The sequence below is a fragment of the Phyllostomus discolor genome, chromosome 2 (assembly GCF_004126475.2).
Source record: "Phyllostomus discolor isolate MPI-MPIP mPhyDis1 chromosome 2, mPhyDis1.pri.v3, whole genome shotgun sequence".
NCBI classification, from domain to species: Eukaryota; Metazoa; Chordata; class Mammalia; order Chiroptera; family Phyllostomidae; genus Phyllostomus; species Phyllostomus discolor.
Genome location: NC_040904.2, coordinates 117,172,050 through 117,193,024, shown reverse-complemented (window position 1 = coordinate 117,193,024; position 20,975 = coordinate 117,172,050). Strand labels below are relative to the sequence as shown.

The 20,975-nt window shown below is 41.4% G+C and overlaps 1 protein-coding gene and 1 non-coding gene across 5 annotated transcripts in view; both read right to left on the bottom strand.

Moving 5' to 3' along the window:
- Positions 1–18,496, bottom strand: part of N4BP2L1 (NEDD4 binding protein 2 like 1) — a 30,368-nt gene extending 11,872 nt beyond the window's left edge. Inside the window, exons 1-2 of one of the 4 annotated variants that reach the window (XM_028532269.2) lie at positions 17,258–18,496; positions 14,985–15,411 (exon numbers count right to left, since the gene is read on the bottom strand). In XM_028532269.2, coding sequence (XP_028388070.1) covers positions 15,264–15,411; positions 17,258–17,427 — 318 coding nt within the window. In that variant the 5' untranslated portion in view covers positions 17,428–18,496 and the 3' untranslated portion in view covers positions 14,985–15,263. Of the gene's footprint in view, positions 1–14,984; positions 15,412–17,257 lie in introns of those variants that run through there. The other 3 variants (XM_028532267.2, XM_028532265.2, XM_028532264.2) reach the window with 3 other exon arrangements.
- Positions 9,106–9,233, bottom strand: LOC114514248. Its single transcript, XR_003685974.1, has one exon. It is a non-coding gene; the product is annotated as a small nucleolar RNA SNORA16B/SNORA16A family (small nucleolar RNA).
- Positions 18,497–20,975: the final 2,479 nt, after the last annotated feature.

Below are 20,975 nucleotides of genomic sequence, written 5' to 3'. Positions count from 1 at the left end.
CAGCCCGCACTCAATCCACTGAGCTACGCCAGCCGGGGAGGTCATTAATTATTAATGACGTGTTTTGGAGTGGGCCTCTTTTCATCCATCATATTCAGGACTCTGCACTTCCTGGACTTGCATGTCTATTTCCTTCACCAAATTAGGGAAGTTTCCTTTTCACTGTTTTTTCAGATGGATTTCCAATTTCTTGCTCTTTCTCTTTTCCTTCTGGTGCCTAAGAGGCGAATGTTGGACCTCTTAAAGTTGTCCCAGAGGCTGTTCATACTATCCTCATTTAGGGGAATTCTTTTTTCTTCTTGGTCCGATTGGTTGTTTTTTGCTTCCTTATGTTCCAAATGACTGATTTGATTCTCAGTTTCATCCATTTTACTGTTGCTTCCCTGTGAATTGTTCTTTATTTCTATTACTGTATCCTTCATTTCTGACTGAGTCTTTTTTATGCTGCTGAGGTCCTCACTAAGTTCCTTGAATATCCTTATAATCAGTGTTTTGAACTCTGCATCTGATAAATTGTTTATCTGCATTTCATTTAGCTCTTTTTCTGGAGTTTTGATCTGTTCTTTCATTCCATGTTTCTTTGTCTCCTCATTTTGGCAGCCTCCCTGTGTTTCTATGTCTTAGGTAGAGGTGCTTTGACTCCATACCTTGGTAGTGTGGCCTAATGTAGTTGGTGTCCTGTAGTGTTTAATGGCACGGCCTCCCCTATAACCCAAGCTGGGTACTCAAGATGCACCCTTTGTGTGGGCTGAGTACACCCTCCTCTTATAGTTAGCCTTGGTTGCATTTGGCAGATGGATGGGAGGAATTTATCCAGGCCAGTCAGCTGCAAAGGACTGGCTGTGACCACTGACCACCAACCTCCACCCTCCATAGAAAATCAGCTGTGCAGGGGCAGGGTGTTGGTGCTCCAAAGTGGTCTGTAGCTGTCCACTGGGTTCTTCCCCAGTTTCCCGGGTGGTACAGGCCAAGGTCAGCCCCCACTTGTGTTTTGCCTGGGGTACCCTGCCTGAGCTGTAAAACAATCTGATATGGCTGCTACTTGTGCTGGGCTTGGAGATTCCCAAGTGAAGCCAAGCTGTGAGTCTAATCTGGCTGCCACTAGGGCTCACTGAAGCCAGCTGTTGTTTGATAGGATTTAGGAGCCAAGACCAACCATTCTTATGAAAAAGCAGCTTGGGTGGGCCGATAATTTGGGTGGGGTAGAGCCTCTATGGATCTTCAAGGGGGGTCACACAGTGTTAGCCAGGTTGATGGAGTCTCAAATATGGCACCAGCCTGCCAGTCCTGGGGGTGCGGGGGAGGGTTCAACAAGGGAACAATGACCTCTGCTCACCCCAATGCCAGACACTTCAGTCTCTCCCTGTATACCATTGGTGCCATTCAAGCTGCCACTCCAGTGCTGAAGCTCAAAAGGAGCAAGTCTTGAGTAGGTGAGTCTGTGTGTGGGTTCCCCAGGAGGAAATGCTTGTGGCTCCAGCAGCCTTCTCTACTCAATCCCCACTGGTTTTTGCAGCCAGAAGTCTGGGGACTTATCTTCCTGGCAGTGGAATCCCGAGCTGGGGGGCCTGGTGTGGGCCTGGGACTCTCACTCCCATGATATCCCTCTCAAATTTTTATTCACATGGGTGTAGGGCCAGCCCATTCCATGTCTGCACCCCTACTAGCAGTCTAGATGGATGTGGTTTCTTTAATTCTATAGTTGTCACACTTCCTTTCAACTCTATTTCTGGTGTTCCTGAGTGATGGTTGTTCTATATTTTACTTGTAATTTTGATGTGGTTGTGTGAAGAGTTGAGCCATGTCTGCCTACATTGCCATCTTGACCAGAAGTACCTCACATCAAAATACATATCAAAAATGTGTATTTTTGATGAACCATTTGAACATCATGACATTTTGTTCCTAAATTCTTTGTCAGGTGTCTCCTATGAATAAGACCATTCTCCTACATAACTACAGTAACATTTTCACATCTAAAAAATTAACATTAAATTGTAATAGCTGATGTTAGTAAATTTTAAAATTTATATCTTTTTAAATTTCCTCAGTGGTGCCAGTAATATTGGTCATAGGTTCAAGTACTGCACTTGGCTCTTACATCTCTTCAGGATCTTTTAATCTTGCACTATCCTCATGCCCTCTTTGGTTCTGCTTTTTAAAGAGTTCAGGTCAGTTGACTTGAGCATGCCTCACATTGTGGGTATCTCTGGTTGTTTCCTCATGATTAGATCCAGGTTAAACATTTTGGGAGGAAAGTACAGAGGTGATATTTGTGTAGTTCTGATTGCACATAACAACAATGTGTGCTAAGTTTGATCACTTGGCTGAAAGGTGGTGTCAGCCACATCTCTTCATTTGTGATATTATGTAATGGGGGGTGCCAAACTGTAAAACCCCAACAACCGTTCCCTCAATGATCTTTACCTTATTGCTAATGAATGTCTGGCAATTGATTGCATTGGGAGTGCAGAATATTGATTTTCTCATTATGTAATTTACTAGGTGGCATTGTCTTATAAAGAACTTTCCCTTCCCTTTTAATAATCCTTTCCAGTTATTCTTTATGATGCTCAAGTTGTCCCAAATATGGCTGGTGGGTATCTCCTCAAGCTATCTCCTATGTCTTTGTCTGAACAAACATTAAAAATACTGATTTTCCTGCCCTGGCCAGTGTGGCTCACTTAGTTGGAGCACTGTCCCATAAACTGAAAGGTTGCAGGTTCAATTCCCGGTCAGGGCACGGGCCTAAGTTGTGGGTTTGGTCCCCAGTTGGGACATGTATAAGAGGCAACCGATTGATGTTTCTCTCTTACATCAATGTTTCCCCCCTCCCCTCTCCTCTCTCTAAAATCAATAGTCATGTCATGTCTTTGGGTGAGGAGATATATATGCGCGAGCGCACACACACACACACGTATATATATACATATATATTGTTTTTCTTTTCTAATTAGCAAAGAAATACACATCCACTACAGAATAGTTTGAAACTGAAAACCACAAAAAAGAGGCTCCTATATTCCCTGATCTAAAAATAATTAAAATTTTGATTTTCTCTCCAGGAGATCATTGATTGATTGATTGATTGACTGGGAGATAAGTAGATATAATTTCTTTTTCATGTGACATTTTGTTTTATAAAAACAGAGTATACCAACTTTCACCAATGTTATTTCCATAGTAATTATTTCCAACTTCATGAAATATTACTCTATGACATTATTTTTAATGTTTATGACATAGGTATCCCTATGGATATACCATAATTTACTTAATCAGTGCTTGGTGGTTAGGTATTTAATATGTCCCCAACTTCTTTGATTATCAGTAAGGCTGTATGCTGGTCATTTCAAGATATTCTTTTGTGAATTGCATTTCTGTGTCCTTGTCTGATTGTTAATAAAACCTCCTTATTGGGAGATGTATGTCTTTCTTAGTAAATATGTAAATTTCTTGAGTACATCAATTACTTCTTAATTGTTTATAACAAAACTCTAACATAAGAGTCTAAATTTTTGGAAATTTTTCTAGTCACATATATCTCTTTTTTGTATTCTATTTTCTGCCTTTCTTAATACATTTACAACAATCTCTCCCTTCCCAAGTTTATGTAAATATTCATCTGTGTTCTAACACATTGTATTCCCCAATCCATTCAAAATTTTATTCTGGCATGTGACATTGGCTAAGGATTTAACTTGATTTTTTTTCCCACATGGCAACCTGGTAATCCCCAAACCACTGAATGAATAATTAATTGATTAACTCCCCATTGTTTTAAAATAATTTTATTCTATACTAAATAACAAACAATTAGGCCTGTCATTGACTTTTATATTTTGTTCCTCTAAGCTTCATGTGTAAGTTCTTCTTCATTATCCTCTTTTCCAGTATTTTCTTGATTATATTCAATATCAGCACATCATTCCTTTATAAAACTTAAACTTTTATTTTCCTATTTTCTTGTAGAGATATTTCTGAACAATATCAAATAAAAATATATCTCCTTCTTGATGTTTTGATCCTTCTCATGGTAAAGTTGATTCTTCCAATAAATTTTCTTTTTTTTTCCCCAAGAGTTAGTTCTAAGTACTAACCAAAGTACTGGACATATGTTAACTGTCTTTAATCTTTATTAACAATTTTATAAAGTAAATGTTTTCTAGTTATTAGGTAAACAAACTAAGGCTTCAAGACAGTAAATAACTCATCCAGGTTTACAAAGCTTCGGCATGGTGCTTCGGCATAATTTCATCCGATGTCTATACAAAGGGCACGTGGGTGTTAATGTACTTTGTGAGCACGTGGGTCTGAGACTGTCTTTCTATTGCCTTCCATTAGTAATTTGTCTCAATGAGAATTACTGGATTACAATCCTTTCCATAGATGTTTATAGTTCAAATTTGTTTCAGTGAAAAGTGGGCTCAATTGCATTTAACAGAAAACTCAGATCACAGTGGCTTTTTAAATAGATATATATATGTAGAGAGAGGGATCCAGAAGTAGAATCCAGAGCTGGTATTGCATGGGCCCCGGTATCCACCATCTTTCTTTTTGCTTTAATCTTCCTCCATGTAAACACTAAATGTGTGTTTCTTAGCAGGCAGCTCCCATTCCTTCTCCTGTATCTCCAAATGGGCACAGGGTGCCACTGCAGGTACAGCTCTCATCCATATTCTATACAGCAGGAAGAAGCAAGGGGCCGGGACACAGGTTCAAAGTTGGCACATTGCCGCACCTAACAAAAAGGAACTAAGGAAGTAGGGGTAGTTAGTTAACAGCTTTTACAACAGTCTTACCAGGATATGTCTAGGTATTTAATTTATTTCTTAACACTTTTGTTTAGGACTTTACTCAGAAGTATTGTCCTATTATATCTGCAATTGTTGCTTTGGGTATATTTTTTTCTGGTTTTATTTGGTTATATTTATTCTCACCCTTGTCTTCTATGTGACTTTAATTTTCTGTGTTGTAATTTTGTTCATTTCTATCTCTAATGGATTTCAAAATTCCAATATTTACATTAGATTCTTTTTAAAAAGTGTATCTCATTTAGCTCCTTTCACATTTTTCTGCTTGGCCAATTCCCTTTATATTTCAGACTGTTTTTTATCTTTTGTATCACAGAGAGGAATTTTGAGAAAAAAATAATAGAAATTCGAAAGAAATACTGTAGCAAACAGCTGTATACCCATCACCAGGAGCTGATAATTGGTTACATTTTCTCATATTTGTTTTGTTGGCTTAAAATTCAACCAACCTCCACCCTAACTCTGGCAATCCCAAACACCCTTACTGTCCTTCTCTTTTCTCCCTTTTCCACAGCACTTATCAATTCCTGAAATAACACAATTTCATTATATTTTTACATCCCTACCTCTGGCATATAAGGTCCCTGAGGGCAAGATCTTCGTCTGTTTTTGTTCACTGGTGATTTCAAAGTACCTAGAACACTAACTGGAATATAGTAGATACTCAATAAATATTTATTTTACTTTTTTCTTTTGAATATATCATCTTTATTAAACTTTTCCATTATCATTTAGTCCCGTTACATCCCCCTACCCCAAGCAATCACCACACTGTTGTCCATGTCTATGAGTCTTTTTTCATTTTTGCTCAATCCCTCTACCCTCTAATCTCCCCCCACTAGCTATCATTTGTTCTCCATCTATGAGTGTGTAAATATTTTTGAATGAATAAATAAAGGAAAATTATATTTTTAAATCATGTGGATTTATGGACTTAGTCCATTGCTTTTAAGTGCTATGTTACATTATTAGCAAAATAATAAATAGCTAATGTTTATTAAGTGCTTATTGTGTTCTAAGCACTATTCTGGCTTTATGCTTCTCATATAATGCTCCAATATACCTGTAATATAAGTACTGCTAGTAACTCAAAGGTTACAAATGAGAAATTAAGACCAGTGGTGGACACAAAATCAATTAACAGATACCAGTTGCATTTCTACACCCGAACAACAAAACATCTGAAAAAGAAATAAGGAAAATAATTCTATTCACAATAGTATCAAAAACAATAAAAACACTTAGGAATAAACGTAACCAAAGAGGTGAAAGATCTGTACACTGAAAACAAGAAGTCTATGATGAAAGAAACTGCAGAGACACACACGAATGAAAAGCTATTTCATGTTCATGAATCAGAAGAATTAGTATTGCTAAGATGTCCATACTACCCAAAGTCATCTACAAATTCAATGCAATCCCTATCAAAATTCCAAGGCATTTTTCACATAAATAGTACCAAAAAATCCTAAAATTTATATGAGCCTACAAAAGACCTCAAACTACATAAAGCAATCTGAGAATAACAAAAGCTGGAGGCATCATACTTTCTGATTTCAGACTATACTGCAAGGCTACAGTAATAAAAATACTATGGTACTAACATAAAAACAGACACATAGATCAATTGAACAGAACTCTAAGCCCCAGAAATAAACCCTCATTATAGTCAACTAATATTTGATAAGCAAAACAAGAATATTTAATAGAGAAAAGACAGTCTCTTTAATAAATGGTGTTGGGAAAACTGATAACCACATGCAGAATAAAAATAGAGCCCTATCTTATACAACTCACAAAAAGTAACTTGAAAATAGATGAAAGACATAAACATAAGTCCTGAAACCATAAAACTCCTATAAGAAAATATAGGGAAAAACTCCTTGACATTGGTCTAGGCTACATTTTTTTTTGATATGACACCAAAAACATACACGACAAAAGCAAAGATTAACAAGTGGGGCTGTATCAAACTAAGTCTTCTGCACAGCAAAAGAAACCATCAATAAAATGAAAAGACTGCCTACAAATCATATATATATAGGGGGCTAATATACAACAAGAACTCATACAACTCAATAGCATAGATAAATCTGATTTTAAAATGGACAGAGTGTCTGAATAGACATTTTACCAAAGAAGGCATACAAATGGCCAGCAGGTACATGAACAAAAAAAAAAAAAAAAAAAGCTCAGCATCATCAGGGAAATGCAAATCGAAAACAACAATCACTTAACACCTGTTAAAATAGCTGTCATCAAAAAGACAAGAGATACTTAAGTGTTTGTTGGCCAGGATGTGGAGAAAAAGGAACCCTTGTGAAATGTTGGTGTGAATGAATGTAAATTGATGTAGCCACTATGGAAAACAAGGTGGAGTTTTCACAAAACATTAAGAATTGAACTACCATATGATCTGGCAATTTCACTCCTGGATATTTGCCCAAAGGAAATGAAAACAGAGTCTAGCGGAGCTATCATCTCTCTGTTGCTCACTGCAGCATTATTCACAATAGCTAAGATATGGAAACAAGGTAAGGGTCCATAAACAGATGAGTTGATAAAGATGTGGTACATATATATATATATATATATATATATATATATATATATATGATAGAATATTATTCAGCCATGGGAAAGAGGGAAGTCCTGCTACCTGCAACAACATGGATGAACCTTGAGAGCATTATGCTAAGTGAAATCAAATACTGTATGACCTAATATGTAGAATTTTAAAAATTCAAACTCTCAGAGTTGAGTGGTAGTTACCAGGGGAAGGGGGGTGGAGGAAATGGGGAGATATTGGTCAAAGGGTATCAATTTCCAGTTATATGACGAATAAGTTCTGGAGATCTAATGTGCAGCATGGTGAGTATAGTTAACACAGTATTATATACTTGAAAGTTGCTAAGAATGTTGATATTAAATGCTCTCACCACGAAAAACAAATGGTGATTATGTGACATAATAGAGGTATTAATTAAGCTACGTTGGTAAACATTTTTGCAATACACAAGTGAATCAAATCAACACATTGAACACCATGAACTTGAACGAGGTAATATGTTATTTATATCAATAAAGTAGGATGAGAGGAGAGACCAGTGAGTGGCAGAGCTGGATTAAAACCTAGGCTCCTGGTCCCAGAGCTATGAACTAAACCACTGTGCTTGGGTGCTATAAAATAAACAAACTGCATTTATTTATTCTTTTCTGTGGTGACATTTAGTTTGTCTACAGTTTGTCTGCCTATCACGAACAAGTTTCAGTGAACATGATGTTCAGTGATTTATCTCCTCCTGCATGTGTGGAATGTTTGCTGAGGGTACATATAATTCAATTGGACCAGCTATGGAAACCTTTTTGTTGCTGTTCATTTTTTGAGAGAACAGAGCAGAGCAAATGCTGTTTAAACTTTTCTTCTTTCCTTCAGAAATTTTTTTCTTGGACAGAATATGTGTTCATGAGTTCAAAACTCCCCACGAAGGTGGGGATTTTTGTGTCTTTTGTTCACTGATCTATTTGGAGCATCTAGAAGAATGTCAGGCACGTGAGAGAAACTCAATATTTAGTCAATGTATGAATAGTTCCATGAATGGTTCTTGAATGTTAGGCTCTGCTGCCTTAATGATGCAAATGCTTTTTACAGGGTCCCAAACTGTGTGAAGAAATTTTCTATTTAATCACTCTTACGCATTGATAATTTTAACTAAACTTTGGATGTACCCTGAAAGGAGACTGTGAGAAAGGATGCTTCTTGGACCCCAGCACTTCCTCTGAATATTATTAGAACTCCCCTCGAGGACTTTAAACTGAGAGGTATAAAATAGCTGCCTGAGGAGCAGGGGAGAGAACCCCCCTGTTTATAACTTGGGACTGTTTCCCCTAAGGCCTAGTGTGGCCTGAGCTTCTTGGTGCTGCCAAGTACCATGCCAAGGCTGACCCCTTGCAGAGATGGACCTCAACTATCTCCAGCACTATGGATTCCTAAGCCACAGTGGCTAAGGGAACTCCAGCGAACAGTTCCCAGTCTGTCCTACTGCATACTCTTCTCTAACCCCTCATGCCTTTACAGTAGGCCTGTTGATCAGATATAATCCAGACTCCCAGATGGCCTTCGTGAGCACTGTGTAGCAGAAATTCCTTTTAGAGTCTTGTATGTAAACAACAACCTTCCACAGAATCTAGCAGTAAGACAGGCTGCCCACATTTATGTTCTATTGGTCACTTCAACCATACTCAAACAGAGGAATTAGAAGCACACCTACCTCAGTATTAACCTGTGTGTAGCTGTGTTTCCCAAAATGTCTTAAGTCAACTATAGACAACAGAACAGTGGCCATGCAGTAATACTGTCACTGTGGGCTCTTTTTGACTGCTGCTTAAATGGGAACTGCATCTTTGATACTAACTTTTAAATCCCTTTTTAGTACCACTATTGGGTGAATGAGATAACACATCTCATGAAGCTTTCTAGTAAAAGAAACAGATAATCAACAAGTAAGTATATGTCAGGTGGTGCTATGCAAGGAAGAAGAGGAAGTCAAAGCATAGGACAGTGTAGGAGGCACTGCGTCAGAGACAGAGAAAGCCCCTCAGATCCTTGTCTTTGTAATTTCCTTAAAAAATGTGGGGAGAGCGCATTGACATACCTTAGTCGTACAATATTACTTCAGTAGGACGCCCAAATAACTGTGAAAAGAGGATGTGAAAAGAGGTATGTATGTTCGTGAACATCCCTGGTGAGGTACAGCCACTGTGCGTTTTACGAAATCTCGAGTGTTGGAACCACAGGTGTGATTCTCTGATCTTAAGGTCCTTATCTATAAAATAAAAATAACTATCTTAGGGCTGTTGTAAAGATCCAGTCAGTCAGCCTATATAAAGTGCCAGGCATACAGTTGGCGCTCAGTAAATGTGGGCTTTCTTTTCCTTCTCCATTTTCCCTTCCCCTCTTCTGGGCTCTTACCTTGATTAAAAAACAAGCCATATATATGATGTGATAGAGATCCTTATGAAGAAACCTTTAGACATTAGACTAGTTTTCCTTTATCATATTACACAAATGCTTATTTTAAAGTCTGTATCTTGCTCTGACCCATGTGGCTCAGTTGCATATTATCCCACAAAGTGAAAGGTTGCCAGTTCAATTCCTGGTCAGGGCACATACCTGGGCTATAGGTTCCATCCCTGGTTAGGGCACATGTAAGAGGCAGCTGATCAACTTTTCCTTCTCACATCCATGTGTCTTTCGCTCTCTCTCTCTCCATTCCCCTCTCTCTAAAAATAAATTTTAAAAAATCTAAATCTGATCTCCTTCCATTGCTGCCAGTGATACGACATTAATGAAAATTAATCTCCTGGTAATTTATTTTATATCAGAAGAAACATCACAATAGTGACAGGTAATAAAATGTGGCTTCCTTACTCTGAAGTTAAAATCCAGGTAAACTTAGCCCTCTTACTAGGGTCTTTGAGTGTGTTTTCATTACAGAACAGCTCCAAATAACCTCACCACTCTCACCTATCACTCACATTCACCTCTTCCTTTGCTGAGGAAGAAAAGGCTCTGGACTCGAAATCAGGAGAATTTGTCCTCATGATTTGATCAACATGCTTAACCTTTCAGGGCTTATAGTGTTGGGTGTGGACCAGATGGACTCTATGAGAACATCATGTACATCCCCTGAGGTTTTTCTATGGAAACATTCTTCCCCTTTCATTTATTCCTCTATTTCCACTGCTTCTCTCATCAACAAGCCAGTCCTGCAGTATCATATTGCTCCAGTTCAACGGCCCCAGGACTGTGGTAGTGGTGAGTCTTCTGTATAGCTGGACAGCCTTTCCAATGAGTGATGATAAAGACACACTGTGCTGTGTTCCTACTTTCTGTTAAACACACGTGGCACTGACAGTCCTCATTCTCCCACCCTGTAAAGAGAGGCATTGCAGGAGAGACTTTGAGCAGTGGGGAGGGAGATTTAGGACCCACTTTAGGAAAATCATTAAAAACATAAAAAGTCAGCCCTGGCTGCTGTAGCTCAGTGTATTGAGTGCTGGCCTGTGAACCAAAGGGTCTCCAGTTCAATTCCCACTCAGGGCACACGCCTGGGTTGTGGGCCAGGTCCCCCAGTAGGGGATGAGCAAAAGGTAACCACACATTGATGTTTCTTTTCTTCTCTTTCTCCCTCCCCCCCAAAAAATAAAATTTTTAATGGGCTTAGAAGATAAATTTAGAAACAAAATAAGTCAGTAGTTTCTCCAAGTAGACTTAAGTGACTAAAAATCTAAGATGTCACACGCTTGATACTCTATTTTCACATATACAGGCTTGGCATACCACACATGTTCTATTTTGGCTTTGTCTTCATTCCTCTTCATTTCTGAAAGCCCTGGCCTCATCCATAAAACCACCACAGGACAGGCCTGGGGGCTGGGAGCATTGCTGAGCATCATAGCCTTTGGAGTCGAATGACTCTGCTTAGCTGACCTCACTGACCTCCTTCTCTCACCACTTCTCACATTTAACTACTGCTTTGTAAAGTATACCATTGCTCATGTCTCTGTCTTGTCACTGCACCACACCAGGAAAGCATCCTTTCACTTCCTTGGAGAGCTCTAGTGCCAAGAAATGAATAGGTATTTCACTTCATGGGAAATTCCATGTTATCCAGAGGTACACGCCAGGAGGAAAGATAGCCATCAGGAGGCATCCTCTGAGTCCTCTGAGCCATGTCGGAAACCATGTGATGGTGCCAAGAACTGCAGTGGGTGCAGAGGGTGCAAACTGCTGGAGTGTGGGTCCCAGACTTTGCTTTGACTGATATGTAAAGATTCAAAAAACTTTTAAGGAACTGAGATGAGGTTGAAAACTTTTAATTTTTCAAATAAGGCCATTAAAAGAAAAGGGAAGCATACCCTCTACTACTGCCATTTCAATTTATTTCATTTCAAAAGGACAAATGAATGGTATATCCATGCAATGCAATATTATTCAGCCACCAAAAGTAGTGAGGTTCTGACACATGCTGTAACATGGAAGAAACTAGAAACATAAAGCTAAGTGAAATTAGCCAGAAACAAGGACAAATATTGTGTGATTCCACTTACACGAGGCAGCTGCAGCAGTCAGATATATAGAGACAGAAGGAAGATCACAGGTTACCAGGGGCTGAAGGCAGCAGGGAGCAGGGAATTATTGCTTAATTGGTACAAAGTTTGTGTTTGGGATGACAAAAAAACTTAAATAAATAAGTGCTGATGGTTGCACAACATCATGTAATTAATGCCACTGAATTGTACCCTTAAAAATAGTTAAAACAACCCAAAAGGGAGACTTTTCACACACATGCACACATACATGCAGCACGGGAGTAAACAGACCATCCACAGATGCTTTCACTGAGGTGGGAGGATTGGGGAGGTGCAGATCCTGGGGCATCAGTTCAGCTGTGGAGTCAGAGAGCACTGCATCTACTGAGTGAAGGGGCCTTGGGATGGGAATCCCATTTTATCAACTCTGTACTCCTTTGCCCAGCTTTTAATGTTCTCCATGATCTGGCCCTGGGTTGACCTAACCAATATATTCACTCATTGAACCATCTGCACCATGCAACCACTCTCCTCACCAGCCCGAGAGACACCCAGCTCCCCCTCAGTTCCTTAGTCCAATGCTAATCCTTTTCCTCTGTTTCACCAGTCTCCCCATCTTCAAGGCCACCTCCAGCACCTCCTCTACAGGGAGGAAACTACTCTTCCTAATTATTCTGTCTTTCTAATCATATTCAGTGACAGCCCTGGCCTTGAACACCAACAGAACATAAGATGGTCTTCCCATTAAATGTCATCAACCCATAGCTGTGTACTGATCATTGCTTTCTATTCCCTAGTCTTGTATGGGTTCCTTCTCTCAATCTTACTTGATCTATAACTTACTAAACAAATACTAATAGTTGTACAAGTACTTAGTGAATATTATTATTACTGATTAGTAAATAATAACCAATGGTTGGTATTTATAAAGCCCACATATTCCACAGTGTTTTCCACATATGGTTGTGGAATCTGTTTACCATAGTAGTCTCAATCCTTACAATAAACTTACTAATGGGATAGTAACTTCATTTTAATGGAAAAGAACCTGAGGTGCTGAAGAATCAAATGACCTAGGCTAGTTCATATGCTAATAAAAATCAATAAAATATTGAATAATTAACATAAAATTAATAACAATAAGTTATTAAAATCAATCTCCTCATGGATTAAAAAAGTTTCCTGCCCTGGCCAGTGTAGCTCAGTTGGTTGGAGCATCGTCCTGTAAACCCGAAGGTAAAGAAGGTTTGATTCCTGGTCAGGGCACATGCCTAGGTTGTGGGTTGGATCCCTACATATGAGAGGCAGTCGATCAATGTTTCTCTCCCTCCCTTCCTCTCTACGCTTGTGCCTGGGTGACGATTTAAAACAACAGTTTCCTAGTATATGTCCAACTGAAAATGAACCTACGAAAGACTTTTTATATAGCAAATGACATTTATTTTGTTATTTAATAAGTGCTTTGTCAACAACCTGGGTCTATCACACCAGGTTATTGAACAAAACTGTTTTCAAGTGTAAAAAGTTATTTTCACCTTCAAAAAGTTAACAAGTGATACATATTTGTTGTAGAAACATGAGAAATAAAGAGGGAAAGTCCATAATCCCACTATTTAAAATCCACAACTATCAACAGATGTCTGTCTTCCCACACATTTATCTATGAGGATATGTACACCACTTTCTTTGAAAAATGAGATTTGTGTGTATACATGTGTATGTGTATATATACATGATAGATAGCTTTGTCACAGGTTTTTTAACTTAATGGGGTGTAACATTTGTATGTCACATGAAAGGAAACATACACATCCATGTTCCCATTAATGACTGCCTGACTTATAAGCCAGTCTCCTATCTTTGTATGTTTACATTGGCTCATTTTTTCCTATTATATAAAAAAGGTCTGTGATGAACATTCTTCTGTCTTCGTGTACTTGTCCAATTGTTACCTTCAGGTTGTCCTGGAAGTAGGACTTACAGGTCACTGATAAGAACCCATTTTTACAATGTTTTTAAAATGAAATAGAGGTGATAGAACAGATTTGGGAGGCATGCTTTTTTTATTACTGTGAGGTATTTAAAAATTTTTTTAACTACAAAATATTGTTTTTAATGTCACCAAATAATTTAAATAGATGGTTTCCATATTGCAGCTCCTTCAAACTATGAAAACAAATAGGTGAAAAGAATAGAAATCCAACATTGATTTGGAAGACAAGACATAGCCTAATTTCAAAAGCATTTTTATTATTTCTTTAATTAAATGAAAGTTAAAAGTTAAACAGAAAAAAAGATGGACCTGCATTTTTATTTTTCTGATTCAATAAATACATGTTCATTATAGAAAATCTGGAAAATATAGAACATACATAGAATATAGAAAATATGAATTTCCCAATATAAAAAATATGAATTTCCCAGAATCCAACCATACGTGAGATAGCCTCACAGTTTTACCATTTTCTACATGTGTATTTTTTCTTAAGAAAAGTCTACTCTACAAAAATTAGTAATTCAGATTATGTACATGTGCATTTTTTAAAACAATTTGGCATTCTCCTTCTCTCCCCCATTGACGCCCTTAAAAGTGGGAAAGGCAGATCCCTGAGGGCTGCAGCCTGTGACATCCACCACCCCACTTCACCCTCATGCATGCCTCCCTTCTTACTGACCTGTGGCTCATATCCTTGCTTGCTTCCCAGATTTCTGTATAAATCACAACCTGCCAAAAGCTGTGCCGAGGTCCCTCGGCTCCCAGAACCGCCAACACCCAGCCTAACAAGACAACTCAGAGCCAGTCTCCTCCCCAGTAACACCTTGAAGATTTACCTCAGCTGGCCAACATCTTAAGCAGTAACTAATACCTCTTAAAATTTATATAGCACTTTAAAGTTTAACAAATTGCCCTGAGGGTGTGGCTCAGTGGGTTGAGTGTCATCACACAAAGTGGAAGGTTGCCTGGTCAGGGCACCTGCCCAAGTTGCGAGTTTGGTCCCTAGTTGGGGGGCATGCTAGAGGTAACCAATGGATGTCTCTCTCACATCAATGTTTCTCTCCCTCCCTTCCCCTTTCTCTAAAAATAAATACATAAAATTTAAAGTTTAACAAGTTCTCTCACATATTTAATCCTTACAACCCTCTGAAGTAGGCAGAGCACATATTCCCACTTAACAGGAAGTAAACGGAGGTGCAGGGGAGTTGAGTAAAGATCACAGTGGCAAAGCTTGAATTTGAAGCCATAAGTGGACTCCAAGGTCAGAGATCTTCACCTAGCAATTATTAACAAACAATCTCTGACAACTAGAATTAAGACAATTAACAGCCAGAAGGATCTTCAATAAGTCATCTAACCTAATCATTTCTAAGTATTCCCATGTAAGGAAAATAAGTCCTAGAGAAGCTAAGTGATTGCCCAAAGTCACCAGCTATTTTGTGACAAACAGGATCTAAAGGCACAATCTGCAGACTCCCAGGCCAGTGATCCCTCATCCAGTGTCTTCTGCTTAGCTAAACATTACCCAGGAATTAAAATCCTAAAAGTATAGAATGTTAGAGCCAGCAGAGAACTTAAAGTCCAACTGAGGCCAGGTCACTCACTTTATAGATAAGGAAGGTGAGGCCAAATCTCACCATTTCTGATGGTCAAGTCTATGTACCTCCGCTCATGGTATGACTTCCCTTCTGAGCAGCTATAAAAACAATGTGGACAAAGACATTCATTTCCTTCTTTGACACTCAGTGTGTGATAGGCCACAGATCAGCAAAGCCGAAGTAAAACTAAACAGGATTTGGATGCAGAAGTTACTCTGTCATTAATAGATGTCACCCCATGACTTACACACAAAATAACCTCCTCCTGCTGGGCTCCCCTACTCTGCACCCTCAACCTCCCCACCCAGACAGAGAGAAACTTACTAAAATAGGTTTCTTAGGAAAGGGTACAAACAGTCTTTGGGAAGTCACCCATCCCTTTGATCTGTGAAAATGTAGCTATATTGTTTTGTTAAAGGCTTCTACTCCACAAATCAGCTGGAAATCCTACATAAAACTGGCAAAACATCCCCAGGGCTGTCACAGTTCCTGACCCTCAAAGAACCCAGACCCTCCTCCCATTCAAATCAGCTCCTGAATGTAAGCTCCCTGATTCTTCTTTTGCCTCAGCTCTCTAAGGCACAGGTGGCAAACACAAGGCCTGCAGGCCAAATACAACCCTCCACCTTGTTTTACCCGCCCGGCTCCTTGTTTCTACCTGGTGGCAGTGCCGAGCTCTTGCTTAACTGTTAAGAGTAGTTACATTTATACAGTCCTAAAACTACATTTGCCCCTTTGAAGGCAAGCAGGAGGCTGATGTGGGCCCTGTGAAAATGAGTTTGACACCCCTGCTCTAAGGAAATGGAAAACTCTGAGGACAAGGGATCACTTCTTCCATTGAAAGCATTCTCCACACCACTGTGCTTGGTAGAGTACCCCAGGGCCCCTACCTTCAAGAAACTTACACTGGGATAAACAGAACCTTGTGCAAAAACCAACGTGGTCACAGAGGTGTAAACAGGAGGCCCCAGAGCCTAGAAGGCAAGCATCTACTGGTGTATGGAGTGGCTGCCAATGCTGTAACAGATCTGAGTCCTAAAGGGCTAGTGGAATCGTGGGGCAGAGGGAGGTGGCCTGCAGACGAGGCAGGCGGCAGCGTTAGCACAGGCAGGGAGGGAACCGGACAAAGATGCTGGAACCTCAGGTGTAAGGTGTCCAGTGATGGGATTGAGGCTGGCCTGGTGGGCCTAGCAAGGTGACAGCAGGCCCCCGTAGTAGGAGCTGACCTGGCACTCCGGCCGCCTACGCAATTCGTGGGTGAACTCGTTCGGGCGCCCACCGCGTGGCGCTGTCACCAGGGTCTGCGGGCCGCGCCAACCCCCTCCCTGCGCACCTGAGCGCCTCCGCAGCTGCCCCAGCCACGCAGCTGCCTAACCCTCTAGGTTCCCCAGCGCGCCGCCAGCCTCCGCCACCGGCCCTGCCCCAGGTCTCTCCGCCAGGATGAAGACGCCTGTTGACGCTGGTGGCGGTGCCTGCGCACCGGTGGGCGGCCCCGCGGCTTTCTCTGCAGTAGCCCCCGGGTTTGCCTGGCCACGAACCCTGCGGGCCTCCCGCCCCCAAGCCGGGCGGCGCAGGTTCTTGGCCGCGGCCCTGGGCCCCGCGCAGCTGCGGGCAAGGGTTGTGACACCTGGGGCTGGCGCGGGGGCGCAGCGCCAAGACCGTGCTCGGGGAGCGCGGCACGGAACCCACGGCGCGGCCCGGGCTCCACACAGGCGGGCCGGGGCCGGGGGCGCAGGCCGGGCCGGGGGCATTACCTGGCCAGTGTTGTTTTCCCCGAGCCAGGGAGGCCTCGCAGAAGGTAGAGGTGTTTCCTAAAGCTGTGTCGGCGCGGGGGTGTCCCACGCGGGGGCGGCGGGGCCGGGGGCCGAGGCTGCGGCTGTTGGAGGCTCAGCCTCCCAAAGGATTCGAGAAAACTCTCCTCCATGGGGTGGGGGCTGTAGCAGGGGCCCCTGGTTTCCTGTCCTGAAATCCCAGCCACGGCCAAAGCTGTTGTTTTTGTGGCGCTCCGGCCATGTGATAGATAGAGGGGCGGGCAATCGCAGCCCAGCCCCTCCTCCCCGCCCGCGGAGCTGCGCTGCGGGGGAGGGGGCGTCCCCACCTGGAAGCTGGAGTGGCCCCGAGACTGACAGCCGGGAAAGGCGGGCCACGCGCCCCGGCTCTACGCACCTCTCCCCATCCCCAGTACCCAGCTCCGCAGGGGAGGACCGCCGAGGACACTGGGATAATGTTTGGCTGCCTGGAAGCCAGGCCCTCCCCCCGACCCACAGTCCGGGGGTCTGGACTTTGAAAGTGAGATAATTTTAGTTGACGATTGAAGGACGTAGACAGCGTTTTTGAATAGTAACAGTAAAGGCCATTGTCTTCCTCAGTTGCGTACGCCAGAATCTGGCGGCGTCCCAACGGCTCGCACTACTCTCCCAGGCCTGTATCATTTCTTTTCTTTTTTTTTTTTATCCTTCTTTATCAGCCTGCCAAAAATATTCTTAGAAAGCCTTGCTGCCTCCTACATAACTTTAAATTTCTTTTTCAGAAAAAGCACCCCTCAACATTCAGACTGATCTGTGCACAGTAACATGAACTAGGTCTCCCGAGAAGGAAGCGCTACCACACAGGGCCGTGTTCTGCTGTCACCTGGGGAGATGTGGCCTGTCTGGGACCCATTTCAGCCCCCAGGGAAGAAGCAGTCTACTGAAACCATTTATGGAAAAGTGTCCAGAATTAAATGCTAGTTTGGGAACTGCTGAGCGCCAGTCGCTTGGTCACCATAGTACTCCCCAGTATTGCACACTCGAAACCAATGGAGAGGTCCTGTCTTCCGAACCAAATTTCAAGATGCACAGACTGAAAAGAGACGCTATTAAAAATTAACACCATCCTGGAAAAATCCAATATTATTGTGAAAACATTTTATCTCTGCAAGCTAAGGTATGAAATTTTTGAAAAGGAATTGTGAAGAAAAGCAATATTCTTCTAAAACAAAATCCAGAGTCTTCTAAATAAGCTTTGAAAGGGACTCTCCAAGTAAGGAGAGCTCCGTGGTAAGAAGTTCTCCCCCTTGGGATTTCTCTTTGGGGCACAGAGATGCTTCCCCTTGAAAATCCCTTCCTAGCATTGGAGGAAGGATGCTTTGATTCTTAGCACTGCTGAGAAACACCAGAATTTCAAAAGCTTCTCTAAATATTAGGGGAAAACCATAAGGAACAGAATACACAGGGCAGGGTAAAAGTAGGCTTACAGTTATGAGTACACAAAACAGAGTTTATTCTCATTATTTATTAATTATTGCATTATTTTCCATTAAAACAACTGTAAATCTACTTTTGCCTCACCCTGTACATGAATTATAAAAAGAGTGATGTTTATAATGTATGTATTCTACCATACTTCTTACAAGGGTGCTTTTGCCCAGTCTTAAATACTACATTTTTCATTCTAGACTTTCACTGTATAGTACAGGAGACACCAGCCACACATGGCTATTGATCACTTGAAATGTGGCTACCACAAGATGAGATTAAAATACACACTAAATTTTGAAATTTCAGTATGCAAAAAAAGAATAATTTTTATAGTGATCATATGTTAAAATGATAACTGGCTGTATTGGGTTAATATATTTTTAAAGATTTGCCTTGGCTGGTGTGTCTCAGTGGATTGAGCACCGGCCTGTGAACCAAAGGGTCATCAGTTTGATTCTCAGGGCACATGCCTGGGTTTCAGGTCAGGTCCCCAGAAGGGGGCATGTGAGAGGCAACCACATATTGCTGTTTCTCTCCCTCTCTTCATCCCTCCGCCTCTGTCTAAAAATAAATAAAGTAAAAATTAATCTCACTTGTTTCTTTTTGCTCTTTTAATATGGCTACTATAGAAATTTAAACTGCATACATGCTGGCATATTTCTATGAGACTTGCACTTCTACTTCCTCTCTGGAGGGAGTCCCACACATCTTGGGCAGCGGAAAGGCACACAGCACTGGGGGCTAGAGGGTTTGCTGACTCACTCTACAGTGCCTGGGGCAGGTAGAGCAACCTGGTAGATGCTGGTAAATATGTTGCTCACAATGAGATAAGCTAGTAAACTAGGACAAGTGAAATAGGGGAACTGAGACAGATAGTTTGCAGCCATCTGCTAAATCCTATCTTCCCTAAACCAAAGACACTTAAGAATAAATGGTTCTCCTCCGAAACCACATGGTAAGTAGTTTAAATCACGCTATTCAGGGAGATAGATAGCAGAAATCCAGTTAGTGGCATTTGCTAACCACACCCAAGGACAGATAAAGTTGAGGGAATAAGTCTCCTTTTGGCTCACCAATATAAAGCTGATAAATATTATATTAAGGTCCTCTCCTAAACCCCAGCCTTTAAAAACCCTCAAAATGAAGCTCCCAGCATGTGCTTGCTCTCCCTCCTGGGAACACACATACACCTCTTCCTTTTCCTTCTCCCTCCTTCCCCGACACGCATGCATCTCCTAAACTCGAAGGTACCCAACAAGACTTGCAACCAGGGGAGCAATGGGCAGCAGCAGCTCGTCCTGGACTAACCCCCCCTAACCTGTCTCCAAGGCCCCCTTTTCTCTGACTTCCCAGTGAGCTAAGGCAGCCCCACCGAGGCTCATTTTTTTTCCTTTAACATTTCTGGAGAGCCAAAGCAGCCCCACCTAGGCTCTCCTGTTGTTTTCATGGGGGACTCAAATGTGGAAAAAATTTTAGTTTCAGGTAATACCTAATAAGCATGGTAATTAATGTATGTACAAAGAAAGCTATTGTTTCAGGAGCTGAAGGTATGACTCCAGCTCCAGGAGACCATAAGCCGTTGCACCTTGTGCCTCAGGAGGACTGTGAGCAAGCAATCTGGTATCTCAGCCATAATGAAAGAACGCTGCAGCTTTTTATCTGATTAATTTTTCCCCTGAGTTCCACTCCCCTTACCTACACTTTTACTATAACACTTTTCTTATTAAAAGGGTTGGTTTAAAATGGAATTTAAATGGTTTGTTAGGGTACAAACCTGCCATCTTCTCAGATCACCGGCCATCTGAATCAAGTGCCCATAAAGATTCAATCCCTGTCTTTGCTTATTAGGTCTGGTAGGTGGCAGGCAGCATGAACATTGGCTTTTCCAGTTTCATATTCTTATATCCTAAGCCCTTCTGTAAGAGGGTGTAGGCAAGGGGCCTCTAAAAGAGGGATTTATAATGGGGTCCAGAACTCAGGGTGTCCAGGAAATATTAAAAATATGGGATGTCCTCACCCCCACAAATCTGAACTGGGGGAAGGGACACATGAAGCAGGGCCATTGAGAGCTGTTTTGCATAGCAACAGCTTTACAGCTAACCTCTGGCATGGTCATTTAACATATTTATGAGCTTTAACTGGTTTCATGGATATGTTAAATAGCTGTGGCCATGCTTTGAGCCAGGGGGATGGGAGTGACTTCCAGTTAGGATGTAACTGGGAGGCAACTCCC